This window comes from Cryptococcus neoformans, chromosome 13 (genome assembly GCF_000149245.1).
Source record: "Cryptococcus neoformans var. grubii H99 chromosome 13, complete sequence".
Classification (NCBI taxonomy): Eukaryota; Fungi; Basidiomycota; class Tremellomycetes; order Tremellales; family Cryptococcaceae; genus Cryptococcus; species Cryptococcus neoformans.
The window spans coordinates 421,281-440,216 of NC_026757.1; the positions used below are offsets into that span (position 1 = coordinate 421,281).

The window sequence follows — 18,936 nt, forward strand, 5'->3', positions numbered from 1 at the left end:
TAAGAGTTAAGCTTTGTAATGGTGATTAGAAATGACTAGAGGGTAATTAGAATCTAGTTGGAAAGACGATTACAAATCATCGGCCGACGTCACCGCCTTCGGAAGTTGATTAATAATTTGTTTTCACAGGCGGCTCTTACTTCCGCAAACCGAATATCATTTCAGTTCTACTTTGTCCCTCATCATCTGCACCTCCTTATTCTCTACTTATATACCAGAGCGCCTAGAACAGAAATACGTCCACCGCAATTTACAGCTCTCGAGCAGACACATCCATCGATATTCAACATGGCCACATTTGCCAGTCCTCCACGTAGGCAACGCTCTGCTTCAAATAGCAGCCTCTTGTCCTCCATCGTGAACACAATCCCTGCGCCCCTTACCAATTTATTCACTTCTCCAAGAGTAGAACAAAGGGTTTTGCTCGAAGAAGACGAAGTTCCGCTAGAAGAAGGGAGTCAATCGCTTAGTAAAGAAGCTCCTGTAGGATTACGGAGAGTCGAACTGAGAATAGGAGGAATGACCGTGAGTGGGGGTTTCACATGTTTTGAGTCCGCGTCAAGCTAACATGAGAGATAGTGTGGAGCCTGTGTGGCGTCCATTGAGTCTCAGTTGAAGCAGCCCGGTATTGAAAGCATCCAAATATCTTTGCTTGCTGAGCGAGGAGTGGTAGAGTACGACGAGACCTTTGTCAAGGCGGATGGAGAGCATTGGACAGGCGATAAGATCGCCGAGGAAATAGAAGACATTGGATTCGAAGCCACTGTTGTTGAAAAGAGTGAAGTACAAGAGGTAGAATTGCGTGTATACGGGTAAGTCGCTGTGACCAGCATAGAGTCACTGCTAATCTGTCGACAGACTGGAGAACCAAGAAATAGTTGGCAGTTTGATATCGACCACAGAGGGGATCCCTGGTGTCCATTCTGCCGTTCTTCTGCCGCCTTATTCCCACCTCGCCCTAACACATTCCCCTCTATTAATCTCTCTCCGTTCAATCGTCGACACCCTTTCAGCATCTTTCCCACAGTTATCGTTCTTACCAGTATCAAACAACGATGATTCTCAAATAGCGTCTCTGCAAAAGCACAAGGAAGCAGCTCTATGGAAAAGAACGCTTATTCTATCAGCCATATTTGCTGTCCCTGTGTTTATCATTGGGATGCTAAGCATGTATCTGCCGAGGTGGTTGATGGGATGGACTATGTGGAAAGTAGCCAGGGGGATCTATCTTGGAGATCTCGTCTGCCTGGTGCTTACACTGCCTGTGCAAACTTGGCTGGCAAAGAAGTTTTATCAGAACGCTTGGAAATCTATCAAGCACGGATCAGCTACCATGTACGTGATTCTCCATCTATGTTTGTATTTGCTGCTAATCCAAAATAGGGATGTTCTGGTTGTTCTTGGAACATCCTCTGCTTTTTGTTACTCTGTCCTTGCCATGTTCTTCGCCATGTTCTCATCCGACCCGGATTACCACCCTCAAACATTCTTCGACACTTCCACCATGCTAATCACTTTTGTGTCCCTTGGTCGGTACATCGAAAACATCGCCAAAGGCAAGACTTCCGCTGCACTTACCGACCTCTTGTCCCTCACTCCTTCCTCCGCTACGATCTACGTTGATCCCCCTGCGGAGGGCGAGCTGCCGGATTCTTCTGCCAAGACACGTAAGGTACCTACTGAACTCGTTCAAGTCGGTGATGTCGTACTTCTTGTTCCTGGTGAGAAGATCCCGGCCGATGGTACCGTCTTAACCGGCTCAACATCAGTTGACGAATCCATGGTAACTGGCGAAGCTCTTCCCATGCCTAAAACAGCCGGTTCTCAGGTGATCGGTGGTACGGTAAACGGATTGGGTACTATCACCTTCCGGGTCAGCCGCGCTGGGGCCGACACCGCCCTTTCCCAGATTGTTAAACTCGTAGAGGATGCTCAGACTTCAAAGGCACCTATCCAACAGTTTGCCGATCGCGTCGCTGGTATCTTTGTCCCCATTGTCATCACCCTCAGTTTGTCGACCTTTGTGATATGGATGATCATTTCGCTTCTCTCGTCTTATGGCAGCTTGCCAGATGTTTTCCATTCTCCCGGTGTGGGCAGATTTGGTGTTTGTCTCAAGCTCTGTATCTCTGTGGTCGTCGTGGCTTGCCCGTGCGCTTTGGGTTTGAGCACCCCTACGGCCGTGATGGTCGGTACAGGTGTCGGCGCCAAGAACGGTATCCTTATCAAGGGCGGAAAAGCCCTGGAAGCGTGCAAGGGCGTCAAAAGGGTTGTTTTGGACAAGACTGGAACGGTGACAGAAGGCAAGATGGCTGTTGCCTCGGTCGTTTGGGCTTCCTCGTCTAGTGCTGCCAACATTGGACAAGGGGATTTGGACACTGCTGCTACGTTGTCTATTACCACATCTGCCAACCCTCTTCAACGACACACTATCATCTCCCTCATTTCTCTTGCCGAAGCCAGGTCTGAACATCCCTTGGGTATGGCTGTTGCAGCGCATGGACGTGAAATTCTCTCCAACGCTGGCCTTCCACCTCCCAACGGCGAGGTCGTTGAGTTTGAGAGCCATACCGGTGAAGGTCTCGAGGCCGTCGTCAAGCTTTCTGGTGGTGCGGTTGAGGAATGTATAAGAATTGGCAAAGCAGATTTTGTATTGTCCAACAGCAAAGCTGACGAAGCTTATGCTGAGAAGCAACTCAGTATGCCAAGCGAAATCCTCGAGTTTGAACATGACCAAATGGCTCTTGCCAGGACCGTCATCTTCGTCTCAATCATCCGCCCTACGGGTGTGGTTCCCGTCGCCGCCTTCTCTTTATCCGACTCCCCCAAAGCAACTTCCGCTCAAGCCATCCGTGCCCTCAAGGATATGGGCATCAAGGTAACCATGCTTACAGGTGATGCCGCTGCTACAGCTCAAGCGGTTGCTCGACAAGTGGGTATCGACGAAGACGAGGTTTACTCTGGCGTCAGCCCCAAAGGAAAGGCCAAGATTGTCCAGGATCTTGATGAAGCCAGTGGTGGCGTGGCCATGGTTGGCGACGGTATCAATGATTCTCCCGCTCTTGTTGCTGCTTCTCTCGGTATCGCTCTTTCTTCTGGTACATCTATTGCTATCGAAGCGGCCGATGTCGTCCTCGTGCGATCCGACTTGCTGGACGTTGTTGCAGCACTCGACTTGGGTCAAGTTATCTTCAGGAAAATCAAGGCCAACTTGATCTGGGCGTGCTGCTATAATGTGCTGATGATCCCCTTGGCGATGGGTGTATTGTTGCCGTGGGGTATCCATCTTCATCCAATGATGGCTGCGGCCGCTATGGCGTTTAGCAGTGTTTCCGTTGTGGTGTCGAGTTTGACTTTGAAGGTGAGTATATCGAATTGTTACACTCTTATGGCGCTGACCGCGTTTTTTTTCCCCTCCTTTTTTCTTTTTGGCAGTGGTGGACTCGGCCCCAGTCGTCAATCGCTTCTAGAGAAACCTATATTCCCCCCAGTCCTCGCAAGAGTGTTGTGTCTGTCTTCGCCGAAGGCGCCAGAGACACCATCATGGATGGTGTTGATCGCGTTGCAGAGAAACTACCTTTCTTGAAGAGATTTACTGAAAGAAGGGGAAATGTATCGTCGACGGCCGAGTACGAGGCTATTCCTCTAGGTCAAGCGGGATCGTATGAGGTGTAGGTTATGTTCGTCTCTTATATTACTTTTGGGTTTATTTCTTGTTCATTTTCGTAGTCATCTGTGTACACCTTTTGAATATTGAATTATGTATCCTATGTCATTGTTTTCTAGTTTTATTTTTAATTTCCAAACTGATAGTTGTACAACATGCTGCATTTGTGTTCCTTCTACATCTAAATGTAGTTTTTAATCTAATGGTGTACAGTCCCTCCTTTACCCCACTTTTCTTCCAAGAAATCATTCATCCACTCGTACACTTCCCGGTACGCCATGCGCTTATCCATTGAATGATTCCTGAACGTTGCGGAAAAAAGAGTAATTAGAGACATGTTTTTTTTTTTTTTTGGTTGATAAAAACGCTTGGCGGAACTTACGAATCAGTAAACATCCTAAACCTCCATCCTCTCACTTGCTCCTGTGTCAACTTGTCCAAAAGCGCCGCACTATTCATATAATGGACATTATCGTCCCCGCTTCCATGTGCCCAGATGAAATCGACTCTATCGCCCGAAAAGGAAGTGACGTTGTTCACTGCCGAGGTGGTGTACCCGTCCTTGTTGGCGGAGGGGGTCGACATGTATCGTTCGGTGTAGATGGAGTCGTAGTAACGCCAATCTGTGACGGGTGCGACAGCCACTATGATGTAATGGAAAAAAAGGGTGAGAATGATTTCTACCAAGATGGAAAGGAAGGATAACAAGGGGCAAGACTTACTCCCGAGAGTGAATATACCAGAATCGGCTTCGATAGCCTTACAAGTCATGTATCCTCCATAACTCTATATCATCCCAATCAGCCCTTTCTTTGTTTTTTTTTTTTTTTTTTTTTTTTTTTTTTTTACTCTCCAAGAGCGACATTCTCAATAGATCAAGGAAAGGCAAAAAATCCCCACTCACCCATCCCCAAATCCCAATCCTGGATCTATCCACATAAACCCTCTTCGCCATCTCCCTCGCCGCCGCGACCTGATCCTGCACCTCCCAATGCCCCAAATCATCCCTCACCGGGTTCCTCAGATTCCTACCTCTAAACCCCGTCCCACGACCGTCGAGCATGATGATAATGTACCGCTGGGAGGCGGCGAGATAAGAATGCCAATCCCTTTCAAATCGGTTAGACACCATTTGGGAGCCGGGTCCGCCGTAGACGCGGATCAGGACGGGGTATTTTTTGCGGCCGGTGATGTCGAGATTGGGAGGAAGGATCTCGAGCATGTTTAGTTCTGCATTATCCCAAAGTGGTTAGTGGGAAATTGGAGCGAGGATGAGGGGGTAAAAAGGGGTGCGTTACCGTATCCATCATTTTCGATAGTCGTCCTCGTGACTAGAGGTTTCAAGAATTCTGAAATGGTCTTGTTCAGTTCTGTATTACCTTCCAATAACACATCCGCTCCTTTTCATCCCAACCCGTAGAGAGAAAAGAAAGGAAAAGGAAAAGGAAAAAACATCTCATCAGCATTTCCGCCCAGTCGAAAGACTCCCCTCCCCCCCAAAAAATAATACTCACGATCATCTCCAGACCCAGCTTCTATCAACCTCTGCCAAGGTACTTCTGGCCCTCTATACCCCAAGACATAATACCCCGCTTTGGGCGAGAAGGAAGCTTCAAAGTATCCAGGGGAAGTGGTATCTGTCAATGCTGTCATGCTACTCATCGATGCGTCTTGATCCGCTTCATCATCGTTGGACGCGGAAGTGGGTAAGGGGATCGAGTAGATGTGTCTGTCGATAGAAGGGGTTGCGGCGGTAAAGTAACTGTATGGCCAGGGGGTTATCAGCACATCAACATGGTTTATCCGTATGACAGGCAGGGGGAGCGGGGAAAAAGTCAAAGAAAGGACATACACAAGACCCTTTTTGGTATCAAGCCCCGATATCTCGGTGACTTCCCATTCCCCTGCAGTGATCCACCGAGGTTTACTAGCGTTCAACGGAGTGAACAGCGCAATGTGGTTGTACCCTTGGTTGGGCACGATGTCGAGGTATCCTTGGACTAGCCCTTTAACGGGAATGACGTTCTGGCCCTATAAAAAAAAAGAAAAAAAAGAGAGAATTTTGTACGAGATTAGTTCGTTTGCTCAGGATAAAAGGGGGAGGGGCACTTGCATGATCGATCCATCCATCATCGCCTTCCTCCCCGTCCTTCCCTAACCGCCTCACAATCTCCCCTTCCACCTCTGTTCCACGTTGATCCCCAAACTGGAAGAGAACGACGTTCCCGTCCTTGGCGGCTCTATCAATCTCTTTAACGAGGAGGGCATCATCGGCAACCCAGCCTATTTCGGTGATGATGCGGTCTGGGAGGGGGAATTCGCCTGGCCAGGTGAGACGTTGTGTGGTGGCCGAGGCGGAGGAGGAGGAGGATGAGAGGGAAGAGAGGGAAAATGTGTGGACTGTGACGGTGGGGTTGGGTGTACCAGGCTTGGGGTATCTGTTATAAAAGTCAGCCAAAGTACTACTACAAGCGAAAATGAAAGAAGTAAAAGAAAAAAGAGACACACTTCATATCCAGCTCGGTCTGGTACTGATGCACCTTGAACGCATCATCCGATGGATTATAATACTGCAATTTGAAATCATGTACTTTACTCTCATCGCTTCTCAAAAAAGCGATCCTCTTGCCATCAGGACTCCACCAGAGGGCGGTATCCGATTCAAGCACTTCTTCTTCGTATACCCAGTCGGGGACACCGTTGAAGATTGTGTGGCTTCCATCGGTTGTCACTCTTACATGTGGAGGGGAAGAGGAGGAGGAAGAGGAGACAGAGGAGAGGTTGTCCTCCGAGATGATATAGACGTCGTTCTTACTGACAAATGCCAACGCATGCCCGACAGGCGACCACGTACACTTTGCTATAGTCGGCGGGTTCTTCGGCGGGATAACAGGAAAAGTGACGGAATCTTGTCGGCGGTGTATCCAGTAGTTCCCAAACGACGAATGCCTCCACTGTTTCAGATGGTCGGTTTTGAAGAGTACGTATTGCATATCGGCTGAGAGGGCCCATCCCGTCCAGCGGAGTTGATTGCCCTCGAGGTCAAGGACGAGGGAAGCGTTGACGAGGAGGGTGTCGGTGGTCATGTTGCGGACAGTGTTGAGGACAATGTTTCCTTCCTTGTTGATATGCGAGAACGTGCCGTCTTCCGCTAAGTACCCAATATGATCAGCATGAAATCAAGTGTCTCCATTTGCCCGGTGCTTACCCTCCTTAACCCAGTCAACCTGCTTGCTGTAAGCATTAAACGTGCCGTTAAACACATGGTCCATGGTGATATGCCTTGTCCCGCCTTTGGAGGAGAAAGAGGGTACCGAGTATCCTGACGCAGCGAGCACACCGATGGTACCTGCGAAAGCGATGATAGCGACGAGGATGGCGAGTATCTTACGTGACTTGCTCCGGGGCCGTGTCTGGGTGACAGAGTGCGTCAGTTCGTAGTAGAAAGCGAAAGAGGAGAAAAGAGCATACTCGGCTCGACTCGACAGTGTAGCCCTCTCCATCGTCGTCGTCTGGATAGGCGTTGATACCTCGCTCGATGGTGGGATCGTCTCTGAAAGCCGTGTGTTTTTCCTGGAATGGATCTATGTCCAGGTTGTCGTGGTATATGGTGGATGTGGATGAGCGTGGATGGTCATAGTCCTGTGCTGGCATCGCAGAGAGCTGGCGAGTCGAAAGACGAGAGATGAAGATGTAAACGCGGGGAAATGTTATTGTCTTGTTGCTGGATGTATCTTTGGATTCCACTCGTCACACCACCATGATCAAGTTTATTCTCGTACAAGTAAGCATCGCATCCCCGTCCACTAACTAACATTGCACCAGAATAGACAAGGCAAGACACGTCTCTCAAAATGGTATGCGCCGTACGACGACGACGAAAAGGTCAGGCATGTTCTCCTCTCTGCTTTCATTCCTGACAATCCACACCCACTGCTAATATCCACACCCATTGCTGCAGGTCAGATTACGGGGAGAAGTACATCGGCTCATAGCGCCTAGAGACCAGAAATATCAATCCAACTTTGTCGAGGTGCGTCCGAGAGGCAACGTCCAGAGGCATCTCTCTCTTCGTGGTGTCGCCGCTGACCGATGCACTCCTTGCTGCTCTTACCTCAACAACCCAACTCTTTCCCTCCCCACTTGGCCGCATGTTTCTAGTTCCGGGACGACAAGGTCATCTACCGACGATACGCCGGTCTCTTCTTCTGTGTCTGTGTGGATTCCAACGACAATGAGCTCGCGTACCTCGAGGCTATCCATCTCTTTGTCGAGGTCCTCGGTGAGTAGAGTCAAGACCACAGCGGGCGGTCACTTGCTACCGACTAGATTACCCGGGTATCGGCGAGGTAGCGATATTGGGGAGCTGACTGGCGAAATATGTGCAGATGCGTTTTTCCAAAACGTCTGTGAACTGGACCTGGTGTTTTCGTTTTACAAGGTCAGTCGAGACGGTTTTGCATGGATGGGAACACTGCTGAGAGGAGACTATGGCTACAGGTGTATGCGATCCTGGACGAAGTGTTCTTGGCTGGGGAGATTGAAGAGACGAGCAAGCAAGTGGTGCTGGACCGACTGGACTACCTGGAGAAGCTGGGTTAATTTGGCATTTATATGTAGTGTAACTGTAGAATATGTGATTGTATACCCGTCTGGCCCACATGCGTGTCGTGTAGAGTGTACGCTGGACGGACTGACGGGCCGTGGAAAGTGTTCTCCCTGACGACTTGAACTGCGACGACGACTCTTCTCTTCTTCTTCTCCATGCTCCCCGCAATGTACATATGACATACATATGACAGCCATGTCCTCCAGCCATATATCCCTCCGCTCTCTCCCCCGTCTCCGCCCCCGCCTCCCCCGTCTCCCCGCCCACGCACGGCGTTTCCATGACTACATCCGAGGTCCAATGGACAGAGGTCGGTCCGCTCCTAGTCTCTCTCTGCGGTGCGCATACTGACCCGTCGCATGTCTCCAGGGACATACAAAGTCCCCCTCTCCTCCCCCAAAGTAGTAGGAGCATTCTCTTCCAGAGGTCAACGAGAGTGCGTCCATCCAGCCCCGCTGTCAAGGCATTAACGCGTTGGAACAATGGTAGGTATCAAGAAGACGCATCGTCCATACAAGCTCTCCAGCTCAGCCCTCAAGAACTGCAATCGTCGTTAGCGCGGCTCAAGAAACCTGCTGGCTGGGACCCGTCTGCAGCTGGCTCAGAGTTTCTGGCTCGGCAGGTTGCTTATTTTGGCATCTTTGACGGGTACGTCGTCTTGTCGTGTTGCCTTTCGGTGTTATCCCAGCAGTCAAGAAGTTAAAGAGGCGCGCTAACAACAAGGACAATACATGTAGACATGGAGGCAAACAAGTATCCCAATACCTCGCCAAACGGCTGCACGTCCTGGTCGAACAAGTGGACTCGACGTCGATCAGCCCGATAGTGGAATGGACGAAAGAGAAGCACGGCGGGTATTTCAAGCGGTGGAGAGGCGGGGCTCTGCAGCGGTGGACACAGTGGGCGGATGGGAAGAGGGAGGGGGAAGAGATCAAGGAAGGCAAGGGAAATGAGGCGGAGAGTGGACAGGGAAAGACGTTGATGACTTTGGAGGAGAGGTTGACTCTAGCTTTTCTCGAGGTAAAACGTTTCCCGCCAACCTCTTATTTGGTGAAACGAGTTAACACCTGCGACAATAACCAACAGGCAGACAAGGAGATCTTGACAAGTATCGAAAAATCCGACCGATGCGGTTCAACAGCGTCCATCGCGCTTTTACATTCACTCGACAGTCCTTCACAACCTTACTGGGCGGCCAAGAAGCTCGCCGTTACAATCGCTCATTGCGGGTAAGTCGCCTCTCTCCTTCCTCACGCCGCCCCTAAATCCTGATACACTTTCTCCAAACTCTCTAGCGACACACGCGTCCTCCTGTGTAACCGCTCCACAGGCCTCGTCACTCCTCTCACCGAGCGACATCACGCCGAATCACGTATCGAAGCTTCCCGTCTCCGACGTATGGGCGCCGGTCTGTTAGTCTCGGATTCGTACGGCGAGTCGAGGTGGATGGGCGCGGTGGAGAATACGAGAGGGTTTGGGGATGGCAGGTGGAAGCCGTCGGGGGTCACTGTCGAGCCGCAGGTTGAGACGAGGGTCATTGATGGTGAGTTTCAATATAAGCGCCTATGTATCCAAAAAAAAAAAAGAGGAGGCGGGGTTGCTGATGCTGTTACGCTGGGGAACGCATAAAAAAGGCGATGGTCACGCATACATGATCCTCGCCACAGACGGTATCACCTCCCTCATCTCCGACCAAGAAATCATCGACCTTGCCCGCCGCTCCCTCGATCCCTCCCGCGCAGCCAAGACGATTGTCCATTTCGCAGAAGATTTGGGCGCTTCTGATAATTGTACATGTGTGGTGGTGCCACTTGCTGGGTGGGGGGATGTAGGAGGGGAGGACAGGACGGAGGATAGGAGAGAGTATAGGAGGCGGCATGCGGAGACGATGAATACGAGGATGCAGAGGATGTAGCGGGGAGGCGAGGAGGAGACTAAGCATTTAGAATCCATAAAATCCATTTTTACTTTGTACATACAACGTCGCATATATTCCATCTATCATTCCAGAGCTTTCCCCTTCCCAGAAAAGAGTAAATCGCAAACTTCAATCCTCGCCGAGGTAATGAGGTTTCTTCGGTCTTCCCTTTTTCCCGGTTACAGGTACGCCCAGTAACACATTCTCCATCTCTTTTTTGGTCAGTAACACACCTTGACCGTCAGAGGAAAGACCGAGTCCTAGAGATTCCATCACCCGCGGGCCGAGTTCGACTAGTAGGTGAGATGCAGAGGGATTTGTTGTGTTAGCTTCTTTAACGTGGTAAGGGGGTTGAATGGAAGAGGAGGTTGAATGGAAGAGGAGGAGGGGGTGGGATGAAGATGGAGATGGACATGGGAGATGGAACATGGACATACCGCTCTGATGAGGACCCATCGCATCGAGATCAAACGTATTCAGCTCGTCGGGATGTTCAATCACCCTCCTCGTCTTGTTACCCCTCTTCCCTCCAGCTCGCGGTCGAGGGACGGCACCGGTAAAAGAAGTGGATGGTCCCCCGGCTCCTGACCCAGTCCCAGACAATCCAGACTCTGTTCCTTGACCTTGAGCTGGCTCCGATATATTCAAGCCATGACCAGGCGCAGGCACAGGTACAGGGGTAGATTGATCCTTGGGACGAAGTGTACCAGGCTGAAACGTGATACGTTGACTTGTCGAGAAGAGAGGTGGGTGCGTAGGGTTATGTGGGTCTTCGTGATCTATTTTTTCGTCCCGCAAGTTCAAGTCAAGATGTGAAATGAAGCGATGAAGAAGGGAATAAAGATTCAAGTGAAAATGTATGAGCGAGGGGGAAAGGCATGAGGGAGGAAAAAGGGAAAAGAGGGGACAGGGACATACTTCGGATAAGACCACATATAATCTCATCACCTATTAGCGGCGTGATTTCCCCCTTGAATACTTGGTTCCCAAGCTTGAGAAACGGTGTCGGGGTATCGAGTCCCTATGTCGGTGAGGCCCGTAGTTAGCTTGGTATTCCGCACTTTCAAGAGAAAAGCTGTCGTAAAGGCTGGGGGGAATGAATGGGGGAAAGAAGAAGAGACACACGATGAGCTGGTACTGCGACTCGGCCTGGAGGGATTTATTATCAAACGTGGTCCCAAGATCCAGAGTCACGTATACTTCCTGTTTGCACAAAGGTCGGTCTACTCAGCCAGTATAAATGAAAAAGAGATGGTGGGTGGGAGAAACAGACAAACCTCTTCATGCTCGTACTCGTCGTCGTCGAGGTCGTCGAAGGAGGTGAGATGGGTCCAGCCGTTGCCTAGGAGGGGGGCTGGGGCGTCGGGGGCGGACATTGGATAGAGTGCTGGGGAATGAGAAATAAGAATATGGGATACAAGGAGGAATAAGGATATAGTTGCAGTTGTAAACAAACCCATTCCATTCGGACGACCTCCACTTCATGTCTTTCTCCTCCGAGTTCTCCACGGCATCTCACCTTTTTTTTTTCCTTTTTTTTCCTTTTACATTATTATTCCTATCCAACACCCCACCCCGCACCGCGCGCTTGTAGGAAAAAAATGTCCGCCCAGGCTAAAGGGAAAGCCAAGGAAAAGCCCATCGCTTCTCTCCTCGCAGGTGCCACTGCCGGCGGTGTCGAGGCATTCATCACTTTCCCCCTCGAAAGTGTCAAGACCCAACTTCAATTCGGTGCTCTCGACGGCGGCAAGGTGGGGTCCACAACTTTATACTTCCCCCCTTCCACCACCTGCTGACGGAATAACTTATGGGCCCAGCCTCTCACCCCGTACCAAGCCCTCAAATCTACGATCCAGCAAAGAGGTGTCCACGGTTTGTATGCTGGTTGTACGGCGGTGGTGATCGGTAATGCCGTCAAGGCCGGTGTGCGGTTTACTACTTATGACCAGTTCAAGAGCCTTTTGAAGGATGACGAGGTATGCCCATGATTCTATGCCCTTCTGCTTGTTCCATCTGGGGAACAAAAAGATTAAAGAGGTTTACTGATAAGGTATTTTTAATGTTATTTGTAGGGCAAGTTGACAGCTCCTCGGTCAATGCTTGCAGGTCTTGGAGCGGGCATGTCTGAGGCTATCATCGCTGTTACTCCTTCAGAAACTATCAAGCAAGTCTATTCTCCCGACTATATTTTCCTTGCCTATCTTGAGCGGGAGGGGAGGGGAGATATCATACAACTGGATTTGGTAATCGAAACTGGGAGGAAAGAAAAAACTGACAGATAGATATGGAATACAGGACAAAGATGATTGAAGATTCCAAGCTTGCCCAACCGCGATACCAGGGCCTCGTACACGGTGTACAGACTATCATCAAGGAGGAAGGGTACAGGGGTGTTTATCGTGGTGTCGGTCCTGTCGTACGTCATTTTTGCTCCAATTCATTGTCATTGTCATTGCCATTGGTGAAACAATTTGGATAATTGACAAAAAAATAAAATACTGTTCAAAAAAAAAACAGATGCTCCGACAAGGCGCCAACTCTGCCGTCCGATTCTCTTCCTACTCGACTTTGAAGCAGCTCGCTCAAGGGAGCGCAGTGCCGGGGGAAGATATGCCTGGATGGATGACTTTTGGGATCGGTGCGACTGCTGGTGTTATCACTGTTTGTAAGTCCCAGATTCAGTGGAAGCGGGCGGAAGCGAATGAGTGAGCGGGAGAGGTAAATGCTCATGACTGAATTTGGATTTGAAATAGACTCTACCATGCCCTTCGAGTAAGTCCAAAGTTTTATTCTTTTTCCATCTTTCCCCTCCCGCTTCCCCTCCTCTCTCCCCCAATAAAAACCCACAAAGCTGACTATCAACATGATGAAATAACCAGCGTGGTAAAAACCCGCATGCAATCCATCCACGCCAAGCAAGAGTACCGCAACGCCTTCCACTGCGCCTTTAGGATCTTCAAGGAGGAAGGTGTGTTCAAGTTTTGGAAGGGGACTGTTCCCCGATTGGGTCGTTTGGTCGTAAGTACTTTCTTTTGGTTCCTTTTTTTTAGGGAGAAAACAAAACGCCAAGGGGAAAAAAAAAGAAAAGAAAGAGGAATTAGAAGACGCTGACGAGTAATGTTAAATAGATGAGCGGTGGTATCATCTTCACCGTGTACGAAAAGACGTACCCGCTTGTAGCCGCGGTTCTTTAGATAGACATCAAGTTAAAATTGTTAAAACATGAAGTCTTTCTTGTTCATTTCTCAAAAAATGTGCATTTTGCAGCCAACAAGCACCTGAAAAAAGTTGAGAATTCACAGATTGATTGAAAATTCTTTTTACATAGTACAATGCAAATAAAACCGAACCCTTCTTTTTTTTTTTCAAAAAAATCGCTAAGGATCGTTCGTCTGTCTATCCGGGAGGAAGCAAGCTAACGTCAATTTCTTCCTTTTCAGCAGCCAACTCGTCTTCCTCGCTGTATCTGGGAATGGGAGTTCGGGGGAGAACCATCACACCTATTCACAAGTACAAGTCAGTACAGCGAACACACAGAAAATCCTTGCGAAAACAAAACACTCACCAGACCGAGCCGCCTCGAGGACACCAAACGGCCTCATCAAACTCAAGAACGAGTCGACCCTCGAGCTCTTGGCAGTCAACTCGACGATACAGCTATTCTCAGCCACATCCACCACCCGTCCGCCAAACTGGTCGGCAAGGGTCTTGATAGCAGACAAGTGCAAGTTCTTTGCGATCAACGCCTCGCTTGCAGACATGTCTTGACCTGTCCCCGAACGGTTAGGGTAGAGCGCGCGGGCAGGAGCGGGTTGACCGGCAGATTCAAAGGAGCGAGCAAGAGCGAGTTCGCGTTGAATCTTGTCATCCCCCTGCGTCTCGCCCTGGGCGACAAAGGAAGGAGGGTTCTCCGGGCTCTGGTTCTCCACCGCGTGCTCAAACGAGGTGTGGGGGATGGGACCCGACAGTTGGGCTTCGGCAAACTCGGGGCCGAGGATGGAGACTTTGGCAAGGAGCAATTCGCGTTCCACACAGGATGTCTTGGTGTAGTCCAACACGGCCCAGACGGGGACGAGGTCTTCGAGTTGACGACGGGCTTGCTCGACCACGCCGTCTTGGCCCTTGAGGATGATGCACATTCGGGACAAGTCTCGGATTTCGGTTTGGCAGACGACAAGAGAGTCTGTGAAAAAAAAAAGTTGACGGGTTAGCCGGGAATTTCCAAAAAAAAAAAAAAGACAAGGGATGAAAACTGTGCGCACCAATGTTGAAACCTCGACCGGCAAGGATACCAGAAACGCGAGAGAGGACACCAGGCTCGTTCTGAACAAGGCAGTTCAGTCGGTGTCTAAATCGCATTCTAGTCAGCTTTACAGTACTAGCCATTTTGGGAAGAAAAGGCAACGATAGACTGACCGCTTGAAGGGCTCAGTGCTGGGAGGGGGAGTGTTGTAAAGAATGTTGGTGACGGCCTCTTCAGCAGAAGGGGACCTGGGGTGCTGGGTAACGAGATGGGGCAGTCTTCGGCCGTGCTTGTGGAGTTTGTCTGTGTGTAGAGGTAAGAGCGCAGCTCGTCTAGGAGTAGAATGACGAATACATACAGTCGAGGGCGCTGGTGCTGTCGTCAATGGGCTTTGGAGGGGCGGGAGTCTTTGTGGAAGCGCATCTTGTGGCCGTTTGTTGTAAGCGAGTACCGCGGAGGGCGCGAAGAGGCGCGGAAAGAGCTCTGTGGGACATGGTGGGAGCAAGAGTTGTAGGGAAAAGAGCTGCAGATACACCTTTTTTCGGAAATCACCCAGAGTCGAGTCGCAGCAACAAGCAACCGAAGGAAAGGGCGGCGATGTCCGTTGTGCCACATGCCATAACTCCGGCATGAAGGCACACAGGCACGGGGAGGAACGCGGGGATGCCGAGCTGATTGTTTACGCCCGCGGATCAGAAATCAAGGGGGCGCGTCGCACGGACCCCTTGTCGATGGATCCTTTGTGCATCGTCATCTTGTCCCGGAATAGTTTCAGAAGCTCCCTTGCAGTCCCCCACTCGACAACAGTCGCGCCCACGCTCTTTACGCCCACGGTCCTTACGCCCACGCTCTTTTCTCGCTCCCGCCCAACGCCCCCCACAAACTGCCACAATGATCTTCACCAACACCGTCGCCTGCCTCCTCTCCGCCGCGCTCGCCGTCAACACCGTCGCTGCCAGTATCTACATCACCAGCCCTGTCGCCGGCACCACTGCTATCGGCGGACAGGTTATTAATATCGCATGGCGTAAGTCTGGCAATTCATCGTCACTGTCTCTCGAGTAGTCTGCGGGGTCTTCTGGACGCGCTATTGGCTGGTTGTCCCTTGCGTACTCTCCGTGCATCCAAGTTCCATACTCCTGCAGCCCTCCCCATCCCTCTGCAGAATAGCATCGCTGACTGTCCCTACAGAGGACGACGGCAACACGCCTACCCTCGCTTCCATCGGCCCCTGCTCCGTCGACATCTACACCGGATCCACCAACCAGCAAATCTTCCTCCAGAACCTCGCTGCCAGCGTAGACGTGTCCAAGGCATCCTCCGTCAGCGCGACCATCGACCCTTCCATCGGACAGGATGGTGGGTTTTTCTTCTTCTTCTCGTAGTCATCGGCGGTGTCCATTGCATAATCCAACGAGGCATACACCGAAAGGTTACCTGTCTGATGCGCCGGAAGTCCGTGCGGCGGGAGACGAAGAACAGTATTGACGCGCCACGTGGCCTTTATTATCAGACTCGCACTACTTTGTCCGATTCACCTCGCTCTCCCTCAAGGACGAGAAGAATCCCCAGTACCCGTACGAAGCCTTCTCCGCCATGTTCTACATCCAGTCCATGACCGGTACTTTCAACGCTACCGTTTTGGCCGCTATCGACGCCGCCAACTCTTCCTCTTCTTCCGTCATTGCCTCGGCGTCTTCCACCGTGAGTTCTCTTGCTTTTCCCTTTGTAATCATGTGCGACTAACAAAATGGGTGGTCAAAAGGCTACCGTAGGCGACGCCTCTACGTCTGGACATGGGTTTGCTGCATCCAACACCAAATCCTCCACCCACTCTGCATCCGCATCCTCTTCTTCCGGCTCTTCCACCTCTGCCGCCTTCCACCAGGCTGCTCCCGCTACTTTGGCTCTCGCCCTTATCGGCGCGGCCAGCTACCTTGTTCTCTAAGGGTCTTTCACTCTCTCTCTCTCCTGTTTTTCTCTTAAACCCACGGACGATAAATTTGAAATATTCATTTTTCGCTGATTTTTCTTTACGTGGCCGTTTGGGAGTTTGGAATTCCTTTTTCAACCAAACTGTATTGAGACGAAAGTCAAACTTGAAAACCCTCCTATTGTTTCAATAAAAGAGAACCCTTTGGGCACTATTATACCTCGTTTGATACCCTTACCCTGGCGTTATACTATAGTTGCCTTTTTTTTCCCCATCTTATCCCACTATGATCTCCTTTTCTTTATCCTATCTCTCTTTATATCTTGTGCGTCGAGAACTATCGTAATGGCCTTGAAGGTCATGGTCCTTGGATGTTTGATATGTCAAGTATATTTCGCCTTATCCTGCTCTATTCCAGTCTGTCTGCTCTGGTCTGGTGATCTGACAATATTGGTCTACGAGTATAATTACAACCAACTACATCACCACGGCGGCACTACTAAACTCTGTACATCAAGGCCCCTCCTCTTCTTAATACAGCATACTTATCGCCCCAAAAGCAAGGTTGAGTAGAGTCCCGAACAACATGCCCATCTACAAGAACAATGAGATATAAATAACCTTGTTTTTTTTCTCTGTTGCAAAATGAAAAGGATGACGACTCACCTGCATCCTTTTCCCGAAAATCAACGTTGGAACGGTCATTCCGCCTACGGCAAAGTTGGCAGCTACCCTCGCGCTCACTTGTCGACCAAGTTCATCGTTGGCGTTCGCATTGACATTGACGTTGATGTTGGGATCGATGTTGGGATTGAGATTGGAGTTGGACGCAGTCTGCAGCCTCCCATTCGATTGATCATCCCGTCGATCCTGACCTCGGTTTTGCTCGCCTTGTCGCAGACTTGCCCCTCCTGTACTATTCCCCCCACCTACCGGCCCATCCCGCCCAATCTCACCCTGTGCTCCACCGCTGCCAGTACCGGCATATCCACTACCGGCCAGCTCGGCCTGCGCTTCCGCCTCGGCATCGAAGAAATTAGGTAATGATTCTCGAATGAAGAACCATCCCATTAACGGGAATAGGAAGCCTACAAGGAGACCATGGAGGATGGACATGTAAACTCCTTCTGCTGAAGCTACATTCACCCCAGGGGAGATTGATCAATTTTAGTCAATTTGATTTTTATTTTAAATTGTCTAAATGGGAAAATGTGACATACTGGTGGCTGTATCAGCAGAGAGATCACCTTCTATCCACTGTTCTTCCAGGGCCCTCGCATGTTCGTCATCTGTCCATCCCACATAATCAGCTCATATACTTTAACTTGAGGCTTGACATTGAAAGGAAAATAAGCCAAGAGACTGACTGAGATCGCCCGTGTCAATTTCATCGGGTACCTCCTCCCCTCGACCCTCATAGAATTGACGTCGCATATGCGCAACATCATCGGGAGAGAATCCAGAATCTAACAGCACATCGAATCCTCTCCGTCTAGGCATTGCCGGCTAAAAAAAAAAGAATGATACATGCAAAACGTCAGTTTAATACAAAACTCATCGATAAAAAAGGGATGCAGGAAGATGAAAAGCAAAGAACGTACTGCAGCCTCTGGAACCTCTGCCTTGATACCCTCTTCTTTCCCGCCGACGATACAATGGATCCAAATCATCTCTTTCCCCCCTTCCCCTCCCTCTTCTCCATCCTCTAACCCACCACGATGCCCTTTCACCTCTCTCACTATCCCTTCTACCGCCCCTTCCGCCTGTCGTCTCACACGTTCCTCCATAGCCTCCACCCAAGGCACTATCCTCACCCCATCGCTCAACATCCGTCCCGAATGGATTAGGCGGAGGTTTCGCCCCTCGAGTTCGTCAGGGAGGGACGAGCGGATGAGGGATTTCAGTTGGGAGATGGAGGTGGTGGGGGTGATTGTGAGAGCGAGGTTGGGACGAGGTGTGTTGGAGAAGATGATGGTGATCTGTCTCTTTCTGTTCCTATCTCCTACGAATTGGGGATGGGGATTACCAGGCAGATTGCGGTTTTTGGAGTCGGATGAAGATGGATAAGTGTCCGGGTCGATGGCTCGGCCTTTTCCTTTATCCAGCTTCCGTCTCCCCTGGCTCTCACTCTCTTCCTCCTCCTCCTCTTCATCATCGTCGTCGTTATCGTCTAGAGCTCCATTCACATTCCCGCTGGATGGTTTCTGCCTCGGACCAGCGCCGCTACTGGAGCCAGGAGAAAGAAAAGGGAGAGGAGCTGTACGTGCATCAGGAGAGGTGATGTATCGCCTCGCAAGTCGGGATGGAGTCGGGCTCGTGTTGGGAAGAGGGAGGAGCGGCTCGGACTCGTTGGGGTGGTCGGAGGACATGTCGAACAGGAGAGCGGATGCTGCAAAAAGATGTTTTGAATCAGGTGGAGGAGAGGAGTTGTATAACAAACGACGTAACATGCGTGGGGCCGACGGACGCGAAGGTCACGAATTCGACCGACAGACGGAGATGGATTTTGCCGACGATGGAAAAGTGCGGCACGTTCACCGTCGGCTGAGCGCTTTTATTCATTTTT

The 18,936-nt window shown here is 50.4% G+C and overlaps 9 protein-coding genes; 5 read left to right on the forward strand and 4 right to left on the reverse strand.

The window, feature by feature from the left end:
* CNAG_06415 (Cu2 -exporting ATPase) lies at positions 1-3,883 on the forward strand. XM_012198092.1 has 5 exons: positions 1-525; positions 580-812; positions 859-1,335; positions 1,384-3,361; positions 3,436-3,883. The coding sequence occupies exons 1-5, from the start codon at positions 289-291 to the stop codon at positions 3,673-3,675; spliced, it is 3,165 nt and encodes a 1,054-aa protein (XP_012053482.1). The 5' UTR covers positions 1-288; the 3' UTR covers positions 3,676-3,883.
* Positions 3,812-7,813, reverse strand: CNAG_06416 (dipeptidyl aminopeptidase). XM_012198093.1 has 11 exons: positions 7,139-7,813; positions 6,876-7,080; positions 6,176-6,818; positions 5,781-6,105; positions 5,520-5,698; positions 5,182-5,429; positions 4,966-5,067; positions 4,572-4,897; positions 4,390-4,453; positions 4,050-4,311; positions 3,812-3,969 (listed from the first exon to the last, which is right to left on the reverse strand). Exons 1-11 carry the CDS (start codon positions 7,319-7,321, stop codon positions 3,867-3,869), a joined length of 2,640 nt encoding a protein of 879 aa, XP_012053483.1. The 5' UTR covers positions 7,322-7,813; the 3' UTR covers positions 3,812-3,866.
* Positions 7,403-8,326, forward strand: CNAG_06417 (AP-2 complex subunit sigma). XM_012197933.1 has 6 exons: positions 7,403-7,451; positions 7,493-7,552; positions 7,629-7,700; positions 7,829-7,949; positions 8,056-8,108; positions 8,168-8,326. Exons 1-6 carry the CDS (start codon positions 7,428-7,430, stop codon positions 8,267-8,269), a joined length of 432 nt encoding a protein of 143 aa, XP_012053323.1. The 5' UTR covers positions 7,403-7,427; the 3' UTR covers positions 8,270-8,326.
* CNAG_06419 (hypothetical protein) lies at positions 8,160-11,626 on the reverse strand. XM_012197934.1 has 6 exons: positions 11,472-11,626; positions 11,320-11,397; positions 11,113-11,215; positions 10,632-10,973; positions 10,256-10,487; positions 8,160-10,090 (listed from the first exon to the last, which is right to left on the reverse strand). Exons 1-5 carry the CDS (start codon positions 11,568-11,570, stop codon positions 10,324-10,326), a joined length of 786 nt encoding a protein of 261 aa, XP_012053324.1. The 5' UTR covers positions 11,571-11,626; the 3' UTR covers positions 8,160-10,090; positions 10,256-10,323.
* On the forward strand, positions 8,339-10,320 carry CNAG_06418 (PP2Cc protein phosphatase). XM_012197935.1 has 7 exons: positions 8,339-8,586; positions 8,646-8,712; positions 8,766-8,924; positions 9,014-9,296; positions 9,363-9,505; positions 9,572-9,819; positions 9,911-10,320. Exons 1-7 carry the CDS (start codon positions 8,463-8,465, stop codon positions 10,189-10,191), a joined length of 1,305 nt encoding a protein of 434 aa, XP_012053325.1. The 5' UTR covers positions 8,339-8,462; the 3' UTR covers positions 10,192-10,320.
* Positions 11,627-11,717: 91 nt separating the features above from the next.
* CNAG_06420 (solute carrier family 25 (mitochondrial citrate transporter), member 1) lies at positions 11,718-13,543 on the forward strand. XM_012198094.1 has 8 exons: positions 11,718-11,945; positions 12,012-12,170; positions 12,267-12,358; positions 12,490-12,610; positions 12,712-12,859; positions 12,948-12,966; positions 13,074-13,212; positions 13,323-13,543. Exons 1-8 carry the CDS (start codon positions 11,796-11,798, stop codon positions 13,386-13,388), a joined length of 894 nt encoding a protein of 297 aa, XP_012053484.1. The 5' UTR covers positions 11,718-11,795; the 3' UTR covers positions 13,389-13,543.
* Positions 13,449-15,032, reverse strand: CNAG_06421 (acetolactate synthase, small subunit). XM_012198095.1 has 5 exons: positions 14,796-15,032; positions 14,611-14,740; positions 14,457-14,542; positions 13,760-14,377; positions 13,449-13,694 (listed from the first exon to the last, which is right to left on the reverse strand). Exons 1-5 carry the CDS (start codon positions 14,929-14,931, stop codon positions 13,591-13,593), a joined length of 1,074 nt encoding a protein of 357 aa, XP_012053485.1. The 5' UTR covers positions 14,932-15,032; the 3' UTR covers positions 13,449-13,590.
* A 113-nt stretch (positions 15,033-15,145) lies between these two features.
* Positions 15,146-16,777, forward strand: CNAG_06422 (hypothetical protein). XM_012198096.1 has 4 exons: positions 15,146-15,464; positions 15,629-15,796; positions 15,951-16,141; positions 16,203-16,777. The coding sequence occupies exons 1-4, from the start codon at positions 15,329-15,331 to the stop codon at positions 16,383-16,385; spliced, it is 678 nt and encodes a 225-aa protein (XP_012053486.1). The 5' UTR covers positions 15,146-15,328; the 3' UTR covers positions 16,386-16,777.
* On the reverse strand, positions 16,463-18,864 carry CNAG_06423 (hypothetical protein). XM_012198097.1 has 5 exons: positions 17,972-18,864; positions 17,738-17,876; positions 17,591-17,659; positions 17,037-17,506; positions 16,463-16,964 (listed from the first exon to the last, which is right to left on the reverse strand). Exons 1-5 carry the CDS (start codon positions 18,737-18,739, stop codon positions 16,902-16,904), a joined length of 1,509 nt encoding a protein of 502 aa, XP_012053487.1. The 5' UTR covers positions 18,740-18,864; the 3' UTR covers positions 16,463-16,901.
* Positions 18,865-18,936: the final 72 nt, after the last annotated feature.

Coding starts and splice junctions, on each gene's coding strand:
- CNAG_06419 (XM_012197934.1), bottom strand. CDS start 11,570: ATGTCCGCCCCCGACGCCCCAGCCCCCCTCCTAGGCAACGGCTGGACC. Junction 11,398..11,471: donor ACGAGTACGAGCATGAAGAG/GTTTGTCTGTTT, acceptor TTGTGCAAACAG/GAAGTATACGTGACTCTGGA. Junction 10,488..10,631: donor GATGGGTCCTCATCAGAGCG/GTATGTCCATGT, acceptor CTCACCTACTAG/TCGAACTCGGCCCGCGGGTG.
- CNAG_06420 (XM_012198094.1), top strand. CDS start 11,796: ATGTCCGCCCAGGCTAAAGGGAAAGCCAAGGAAAAGCCCATCGCTTCT. Junction 12,171..12,266: donor GCCTTTTGAAGGATGACGAG/GTATGCCCATGA, acceptor TGTTATTTGTAG/GGCAAGTTGACAGCTCCTCG. Junction 12,611..12,711: donor ATCGTGGTGTCGGTCCTGTC/GTACGTCATTTT, acceptor AAAAAAAAACAG/ATGCTCCGACAAGGCGCCAA.
- CNAG_06416 (XM_012198093.1), bottom strand. CDS start 7,321: ATGCCAGCACAGGACTATGACCATCCACGCTCATCCACATCCACCATA. Junction 5,068..5,181: donor AGCTGGGTCTGGAGATGATC/GTGAGTATTATT, acceptor TGGGATGAAAAG/GAGCGGATGTGTTATTGGAA. Junction 4,312..4,389: donor TGGTATATTCACTCTCGGGA/GTAAGTCTTGCC, acceptor ATTACATCATAG/TGGCTGTCGCACCCGTCACA.
- CNAG_06423 (XM_012198097.1), bottom strand. CDS start 18,739: ATGTCCTCCGACCACCCCAACGAGTCCGAGCCGCTCCTCCCTCTTCCC. Junction 17,877..17,971: donor CAGAGGTTCCAGAGGCTGCA/GTACGTTCTTTG, acceptor TTTTTTTTTTAG/CCGGCAATGCCTAGACGGAG. Junction 17,507..17,590: donor CTCTGCTGATACAGCCACCA/GTATGTCACATT, acceptor GGGTGAATGTAG/CTTCAGCAGAAGGAGTTTAC.
- CNAG_06415 (XM_012198092.1), top strand. CDS start 289: ATGGCCACATTTGCCAGTCCTCCACGTAGGCAACGCTCTGCTTCAAAT. Junction 1,336..1,383: donor AAGCACGGATCAGCTACCAT/GTACGTGATTCT, acceptor AATCCAAAATAG/GGATGTTCTGGTTGTTCTTG. Junction 3,362..3,435: donor TGTCGAGTTTGACTTTGAAG/GTGAGTATATCG, acceptor TCTTTTTGGCAG/TGGTGGACTCGGCCCCAGTC.
- CNAG_06417 (XM_012197933.1), top strand. CDS start 7,428: ATGATCAAGTTTATTCTCGTACAA. Junction 7,452..7,492: donor TCAAGTTTATTCTCGTACAA/GTAAGCATCGCA, acceptor ACATTGCACCAG/AATAGACAAGGCAAGACACG. Junction 7,553..7,628: donor CGTACGACGACGACGAAAAG/GTCAGGCATGTT, acceptor CCATTGCTGCAG/GTCAGATTACGGGGAGAAGT.
- CNAG_06418 (XM_012197935.1), top strand. CDS start 8,463: ATGACAGCCATGTCCTCCAGCCATATATCCCTCCGCTCTCTCCCCCGT. Junction 8,713..8,765: donor TCTTCCAGAGGTCAACGAGA/GTGCGTCCATCC, acceptor GAACAATGGTAG/GTATCAAGAAGACGCATCGT. Junction 9,297..9,362: donor TGACTCTAGCTTTTCTCGAG/GTAAAACGTTTC, acceptor AATAACCAACAG/GCAGACAAGGAGATCTTGAC.
- CNAG_06421 (XM_012198095.1), bottom strand. CDS start 14,931: ATGTCCCACAGAGCTCTTTCCGCGCCTCTTCGCGCCCTCCGCGGTACT. Junction 14,741..14,795: donor CAGCACCAGCGCCCTCGACT/GTATGTATTCGT, acceptor CTCTACACACAG/ACAAACTCCACAAGCACGGC. Junction 14,543..14,610: donor AGCACTGAGCCCTTCAAGCG/GTCAGTCTATCG, acceptor AATGCGATTTAG/ACACCGACTGAACTGCCTTG.
- CNAG_06422 (XM_012198096.1), top strand. CDS start 15,329: ATGATCTTCACCAACACCGTCGCCTGCCTCCTCTCCGCCGCGCTCGCC. Junction 15,797..15,950: donor CCCTTCCATCGGACAGGATG/GTGGGTTTTTCT, acceptor CTTTATTATCAG/ACTCGCACTACTTTGTCCGA. Junction 16,142..16,202: donor TTGCCTCGGCGTCTTCCACC/GTGAGTTCTCTT, acceptor GGTGGTCAAAAG/GCTACCGTAGGCGACGCCTC.